We start from the raw sequence: 8,588 nt of genomic DNA, 5'->3' as shown, positions 1-8,588 counted from the left end.
TATGTATTTTTTTAAGTTTTAATAAAAATAAGGGTAAAAAAGTCATTATATAACTTGTTTTTAATGAAATAAATCAAAATGTGTAAATTTACAATTTTATTAGTTAAGGAAGGGGATATATACAATTTTAATAGTTAAGAAAAGGGATATATGCAATTTTAATTTTAAGTTGGGTAAATACGCAATTAAACAATTTTTTAAGGGGAAATATGCAATTGTCCCATAATCTAATCCCAATTCCTCTCAATTGCCAACAGTAGCATCTTAGAGGTAAGATAACGCTTTTAGAAACTGAGGTTTTGGGTTCAATTATGATTGAGTGGTTCCACTGATGCACGATGACACGCCTTCTTAGACCACGAGGAGTGGTGGCGTTGTTTGGGCGGGGGAAGTCAGCCAACACTGGCTAAGCCACTCCAGGCCAGCATTGGTGTTGGCGTTGCCCTTTTGGCGTCGCTGTGGAGCCAGGCATGGGGCGGGGTCGTGGGGTAATGTGGCTAGCCATGATTGGACCTTCATTTTTTACCGTTTAACCTAGCCGTTGCCCAACGCTGCTAACCCACGCCGCTTCCATACCCCACTTTTTTGGGATGCTCCGATAGACCCCACTATCGCCACATCAAGTCCAACTTCCCGCAATCTTATACTCCCTCCCACACCCACAATATCACCGCCGATTTCAAATTAGTCTTTCTACTCATTTCATTTCACGTCTTTCCTCCCCTGTTTCACTTATCATCATAAAAATATTACTCATGGAGTTACCTAACAAAGGAGTGCACACAGCAACCGGTGCTGCTAATACACACCTAGCTCCTCCGTCACCGGAGTTTTCCGAAGCCAAAATTCACAACAACCTTTCAAACGGCGACGTTTACGGAGAACAAAAAACAACACAACTTGATTCACACAATTCTAGTAACAGTAACAATAACTCTGTTGAAATTGAGATCAAAGAAGAACCGTTAGAACACAACGGAAATTACGGTAACGTTGAACAAACTCTCGTATCTCCACCACATCCGCAGCTTCCAAAACCAGAACCACCTTCTGGAGTTCTCACCGCAGAGAAATCGAATCCGAAACCGTTGATTAAACGATCTACCTCATCACCGGAAAGTGCCGTACAGATACCGGCAATTGGAAAATTCTTCCGAGAGAAGAGCAACAGCTTATCAACAGCGATCACAAAACGGTTATCGTTATCAAAAAACGAAAACGACGTCGTAAAGGAGTTTAGTTTATCCGGACTCAAAGTGACAGTAAAACTTAAAACCGAAACAGATGAAACCGAAAACGAACAGTTCAAAGGACGAATCACCTTCTTTTCACGGTCAAATTGCAGAGATTCGACAGCCGTTCGATCATATTTTCGTGATCGGAAGTTACGCTACGTGGAGATCAACGTCGACGTGTATCCAACGAGAGAGAAGGAACTGATCGAACGGACAGGAAGCAACGCTGTGCCTCAGATATTTTTTAACGAGAAGTTGTTTGGTGGACTTGTGGCGTTGAATTCGCTGAGGAATTGCGGATTGTTGGAGGAGAAAATGATGGAATTGCTTTGCCGGAAGTGTCCGGATGATGCTCCGGCGGTTCCAGTTTACGGATTTGACGATTTAGAGGAGGAGAAGGTTGACGAGATGGTGACGGTTGTTAGAGTGTTGCGGCAACGGTTGCCGATTCAGGACCGGTTGGTGAAGATGAAGATTGTGAAGAATTGCTTCTCGGCGTCGGAGATGGTGGAGGTTTTGATTCACCAGTTTGATTGTGGGAGGAAGAAGGTACGATTTGTATATATTATTTTTTTTTGAATTGGCATTTGTATATATTATTAAAAATAGATTTGCTTGGTAAACTTGTCTATTTTCATGATTTTCCGTTCAAAATTAAAATAGACATTCACTAATCGCTATGGCTTAACTGACGTGTTTTTTTTGCCGGCTAAGCCCTCGAATTTGCAGGATTAGCTTCCGAATTTGGTTGCTTAACCCGCGTTTTAACTTTTAAGTGGATGTCTATATTGATAAATTTTCTTGATCAGCTTGTCTATTTTCATGATTTTTCGGTTTTTGACTTTGATTTTGTGCATGGCAGTCTATCGTAATTAGTGTGCTTGTTTGCTAATCCACGTTAACTTGTTACTCTTTTTATGATCTAGTTTGAAATACTATTTTAACCCATTTGGAGGATTCTTTAGCTCTTAAAAAAAATTAAAAAAAGTTTGAAATAATATTTAATAGTATGAAACATAGTCATAAAAAGTTAATAACTCTTTTAAAACTTCCTGCGGCAGTAGAGTATATTATTTGAGTAGGCTGCGAAGTACGTGATTGTTGTTAGGGGACTAGGGGTGGTTCACTAGTGATAGAATTTATCACTCACAAGCACCAATCAAGTTTCGCCATGTCATTGACCATTTTCCATCACTCACAAGCATTTTTAGTAGGGGTGGTCATCACTCACCACCACACCCAACAATTTCCCCCCAACCAACAAATACCCTCACAAACCAAAATCATAACGCGTGAAGGAAATAACGGAAAATGGATTTCGTTAATGTATAACGCGTTACCGCATGTACCGGCGGCCGGCCATCACGCGTCAAACTTTGTTCCCGTGATAATATCACGGAGTGCCCCGGGTTCCCTTAGAGTTGACATAATGTTTTGACATGAAAAAGGAAAACTATAGAGACAAAATCATGAAGAATTATTTTGCAAGTTTTACTAATGGCATCAAAAGGTTGTTGCAAACACATAAAAAGCATGTGATTCAGTTAACCTAGTTGAGATCCGTCAAACTCGTTTTATAATAACCTAATACTGTATATCATATTACATTGTATGATCTTAGGGTACACGGGGTGCCTTCGGCAACCCCATGCGGTGACCCAAAATACCGATTAGGGGGGGGGGGGGGGGGCTGCCATCCATTAGGTGAGTTAGAGAGAGGGAGTGAAATGGGTGAGGAGCTGCTGAAGAGAGGGGGAGGAGAGAGAGAGGAGAGAGGGAGAGGGGGCCAATCAATGCTTTTCTTTTTTTTTAAAAAAAAAAAAAAAAAAAAAACCAATTCACCTAAGAGGGGAGTGCCGCCATCAATTTAGGGTGTTAGGGGAGTTTAAGAGGGGAGTTGACGTGGCACACGAGGATTGGTTTGGCGTAAGAGAGGGGACTCACCTATTAGGTGAGCACCCCTTACACCCTTACAGTATAGAAAAGATGGGTGGAGATACAATAGGAAGTTTATTTGGCTAGGAAGGATAGGAAGTGATCTTGACCATCCATTAAGTTAATCAAGGGCTAAGATTAAATCAGGGAAATTGAAAAGAAGAAAAGAGGCGCGTGAGTTTGTTCAAGGGCATTCTAGTCAATCCAAGCCAATAGTTTCTCTCTCCTCCAATTCCCCCCCCCATTTTTTAAACGTTAATAACTCTTTCATACGACATTATTTTTTTATAAAAATTGCAAAAAAAAAAAACGAGCGTTTTTTATCTTTAAAACGAGTATACTATTGCTATATTTAAAAAAAAAATTAAAACCCAGTTGCGTAAAACGCAATAGAAAAACCACCAGTTACGTAAAACGCAATGAAAAAAAAACCTAAAAAATGACATTTTTCTAAAACGCAATGCGCCAAAAACACAAAGAAATGACTTATTTGTAAAACGCAATGGCCAGAAAACACACATAAATGTCTTATTTGTAAAACGCAATGGCTAGAAAACACATAAAAATGTGATTTACCTAAAACGCAATGCACCAAAAACACAAAGAAATGACTTATTTGTAAAACGCAATGGCCAGAATACACTTAAAATGTCTGTTTTCTAAAACGCAATGGACTGAAAACACATAAAAAAGTGTTTTACCTAAAACGCAATGCACCAAAAACACAAAGAAATGTCTTATATGTAAAACGCAATGGCCAGAAAACACTTAAAAATGACTCATTCTAAAACGCAATGGACTGAAAACACCTAAAAAATGTGTTTTACCTAAAACGCAATGACTAAAAACACTTAAAAATGTGTTTTTTTTTTCTAAAACGCAATAGCCAGAAACCACATAAAACTCTCTTATTTCTAAAACGCAATGGACACATAAAACTGTCTGTCACTGTGAACTGTCTGAATTGTCTACGAATTACTGTCTTCGAAATGAGCCAATTTATGGAAAATTAATTTTTCTGATGCGTTTTCAGCTCAACCCCAGCCAGGGGCTCTGCCCCTTGGACCCCGCCAGGGGCTGCCGCCCCTGGGACCCCCCTACCGGGGGCTGCCGCCCCCGGACCCTCGCAAAGATCGTAAAACGCAATGACGAAATCAAAAACCCAGATCATGAAAATGAAATTAAAGAATTTCTTACATGGATTGAAGCCGATTTCTTCATCAATTGACGAAATTTGAATGATAGAAACACTTATCAACGCTCGAATCGAACGAATCGAGTGATTATCTCCAAAATCACCGGAAAATCGAAGATTTTTTATGAAATTAAACTGGGTTTTCTTCAAAAAAAAAAAGCTGAAGAACACGTTGATCGGGTTCTGAATCATTGATTGGTGATGAAAATCGCACTATAATGTAGTGATTATTGAGATAGAAAGTGAAGAAATAGTTGAAGATGGTGGATTTTGAAAATGGTGGGTTTTTGAATTTACTGGGTTTTGAAAAAGGAAGAAGAAGGAGTTGGATTGACTAAAATACCATTTCTCTTTATTTTAAAATTTGCCACATGTCATAATCCTATGGATTTCTATCCTTCCTATCGAAAATTAACTTCCTATTTGATCTTTTCCCTAGAAAAGATATATACAGAGAAAACAATATATCATGTTATACAATACAAATTTAGGATCCAGAAAAGATATAGAAAGAAAAACAATATATCTTGTTGTGTTATACAATATTGTACAACAACATTGCTTTACATAATGCCTGCAAACTTTTGAGATGGTTATGGGATTAGGGAAAAATTTTACCCATGGTAAATGTTTATGGTTTGTTTAAAGGACATTAAAGTCATAATTGATGATACATGGTTCACTGTCCAATTGATTCTTCTTTTATAACCAATATATGAATCATGTCTTCTTTGCATCATGTGCTTTCTTGAAAATAGTACAAAACCATACAGTATTGTAATTTCTGTACATCTTGTCTTCAATATTTTAACTGCAATCAAACTCACATATTCGTAAATTATAACTAAGTTGTAATCTTTGGATTAGGCTGTAGAGATGGGGAAGCAGCTAGCAAGAAGACACTTCATCCATCACGTTTTCGGGTAACAAACTTTGTAACTAAATTGTAAAATCACATTACTCCCATTAAGCGGTTCGTAATTATACTTGACACGATGATGACTAATGAATATAGCATTTTAAAAGGTTAACCAACTGACGCATTGATTAACCTTGTTAGAAAAACAAAACAAAAAATCAGTTGTATTGCATGTGCATACAGGGAAAACGAATTCGAAGATGGAAACCATTTTTATAGGTTTCTTGAACACGAGCCTTTCATTCCTCTATGCTATAACTTTCGGGGTTCCACAAACGATCGCGAGCCTAAATCTGCTACTTTAATTAGCCAAAAACTTGGCAAAATAATGTCAGCCATACTTGAATCCTATGCATCTGAAGACGGCTGCTGTCTTGATTATTTGGGTATCAGCAACAGCGAGGAATTCCGAAGGTATAATTTCTAACTAACTAAATAACTACTTACAAATGATTACATTTCTCGTTTCAAATGATTAAAAGTTTGGTATTACTTCACAGATATGTAAATCTAACGCAAGAACTTCAAAGGGTGGATATATCTACACTTACTGCTTCTGAAAGGCTTGCTTTCTTTCTTAATCTGCATAATGCCATGGTTATCCATGGTGTCATCAGTGTTGGGCATCCCGGGTCAGCAATAATCGATAGGAGATCCTTTAATTCTGATTTTTTATACGTCATTGGCGGGTCCCCTTATTCCCTTACAGCAATTGTTAATGGTGTTCTTAGAAATAACCGTAGAGCACCTTACTCGTTCACAAAACCTTTTGGTTCTGATGACAAGCGTCTAGAGGTAAAAGAAAAACAGATCATCCATTTTTGGTGCGGGTCAAAATGGGTAGCATTGCCGTTGTCAAAAAAGTAATTTTTTATAGAAAGTTATCGTGTCAAATATGATTAAAAAAGCTATGTTATTTTAATAAAAATCAAAAGAAATTGCGGAAGTTTTATGCGTTAAGATACATATTGGGTGACTTTTGACGCATTTCACTTGTCTAGTTATTGTTATGGATGATCTCATACGCTAAAACAATGGCCGTTTTTCTGTTTCTTTCTTTCTTTTTTTTTTGTTTATTTTGTAGTTGGCTTTACCACAAGTTAATCCATTGATCCATTTTGGTATCTGCAACGGATCAAAATCAAGCCCGCCCGTGAGATTTTTCACCTCCCAAGGCGTAGAACCCGAACTGAAATTTGCTGCACGCGAGTTTCTACAAAGGGATGGGATTCAAGTCGATCTAGCCAAGAGAACAGTGCGCCTCACTCGTATCTTCAAGTGGTGAGTGAGCCAGGCACGTGGACCACTTAGTCGTTACCTCAATTCACGCACATTCATGAATATATATTGTGCATCTTGTTTCAGGTTTAGTGCAGATTTTGGGCAGGAAAAAGAGATGTTAAAGTGGATCATTGGCTACTTGGATGCAACCAAAGCAGGGCTGTTGTCACATCTTTCTAGTGACGGCGGTACTGTGCATATTGCTTACCAGAACTATGACTGGTCCATCAATTGTTAATGAGCCGTAATTGCTGGCTCAAACTGTTAAGCATTCTGTAAATAGAACTAGAAACCGAGTTTCATTAAACAAGATTCTATACAACTCCATAAGACCGATCTTCTTATGGGAGTTTTTTTTGTTTGATTAAATAACCCATTTCAAAGGAATGGAGTGATCATATAATTTGTATTTGATTTTGCTATCTGGTGTATTGTATGTAATATAATATGATATCAATTGTATTTCTAGATCACTTTTATGTTCTTACATGATAGACTTCATTAGCTCATTCAACCCTTGATATATTTTCTTTTAATGTGTGTCATTTTTTGTCGAGTATACATTTTAACCAGGCCGGGCTTAACAAAAATCAGAAAATTATGTATGACGAATCTATGAAGCCGATTGATTAGGATTTAAAATCATGCCAAAATCAGAATGTTAATCAAGACCAGCTTCTATATAACTGTAGTGTCACCACCTCAGTTTCTGCTTTCTTGAGGGATGACTTTGATTGGATTTTTACAATTCTTTGCTTAAGAATTGATAATCTACAAAATACAATTGAAGACTCTACAATCTACATTGCATGAAGAAAAAATCTTAGTTCCAAACTTTGCCAAACAAAGGAGTTTGTCTAACAAATGCCACAAACTTTCTCATGCCCTTAATGCTAACTATTTGAGTGTATATATATACAGTTTGTATGTATAGTAGCTAGATGGTTGTTATAGTTAGTTGATAGCTGTTACTATCAAGTAATGAGATTAACAGTTTGTTCTTCACTTTATGGTATCAGAACCATCTCAGCTCCTGTGACAGTTGTTAACTTCTTATCCTACTAGTAAGAGGCACATTTCAAATCAAACATCATTTCAAAGAATCATGTTTAAAGAAATCACCTTCTCCTAAAGTCCATTCCAACTTACAAAGAAGTGAATGTACAATTCTAGCCGAATGTCGTAAAGTTCATATACTATTCTGCCTAAGGTCGGTCGTTCCTATAGACGAAGATGTCTATATTATTATGTCTTAATGATTTTTTTACTTATGCGAAGGTCTAACCTATTAAACACAAATATAGGAAAACAAACAATATAGCATGTATGTAACTTTATACAAACGAAAAATAGTAAAATGTGTATTGGGTATTTTCAATAGCAGGGGCGGACCTAGAGTGATAGAAGGGGTAACCTCCGTTGCCCCTTGACGCTCTGGTGACGCTCCGACGGTAGTGTAAATTTTGAAAAAAATTGACGTTTTTTCGAGTCCGTTACCCTTTTTTTATTGAAACGTTACCCCTGTGCGGATTTTCTAGATCCGGCACTGTTCAATAGAACTTGCAAGTTGCAAACTCTTTTCTTTATGATAAAACAAGCAACTCTGCTCGAACAACAGCTAGATCTTTACTTCGTAGGGATACTAGTCGATTTAAAAAGTTTCTAACACACACTTGTCAACTACATGCCACTTGTAATAATTCTCATTTTAGTTCAGATAAAGTGCCACAAAGTCTTTCCAAAAATTTATGTTATTTAGTACCCCGATTGTCTTTTAAAGAAGGGGCTGGCTTTAATCTCTTCATTTTGGGAGGCCCTCAAATTGAAATTGAAAAACGTCTTAAAAAACTAATAGTTATTGAAGATACATATCCGAGGTCGGACATGATCCATTTGTGAGATTAAATATATTATTAATGTAATATTTAATCTTGTAGCCTTTATAATCATTTATATTATATTAGATCAAAATATATTAATAACCTATTAATAATGAGTTGGTAATTGTTGATGGACCATATTA

At 37.1% G+C, this 8,588-nt stretch overlaps 1 protein-coding gene across 1 annotated transcript; it reads left to right on the top strand.

The window, feature by feature from the left end:
- Positions 1–204: 204 nt before the first annotated feature.
- Positions 205–6,985, top strand: LOC118489118. Its single transcript, XM_035986738.1, has 6 exons — positions 205–1,784; positions 5,233–5,288; positions 5,468–5,698; positions 5,785–6,079; positions 6,369–6,565; positions 6,650–6,985. Exons 1-6 carry the CDS (start codon positions 756–758, stop codon positions 6,801–6,803), a joined length of 1,962 nt encoding a protein of 653 aa, XP_035842631.1. The 5' UTR covers positions 205–755; the 3' UTR covers positions 6,804–6,985.
- Positions 6,986–8,588: the final 1,603 nt, after the last annotated feature.

This window comes from Helianthus annuus, chromosome 17, assembly GCF_002127325.2.
Source record: "Helianthus annuus cultivar XRQ/B chromosome 17, HanXRQr2.0-SUNRISE, whole genome shotgun sequence".
Taxonomy (NCBI): domain Eukaryota; kingdom Viridiplantae; phylum Streptophyta; class Magnoliopsida; order Asterales; family Asteraceae; genus Helianthus; species Helianthus annuus.
The sequence above is the reverse complement of the archived record's forward strand: the minus strand, read 5'-3'. Positions and strand labels throughout refer to the sequence as shown.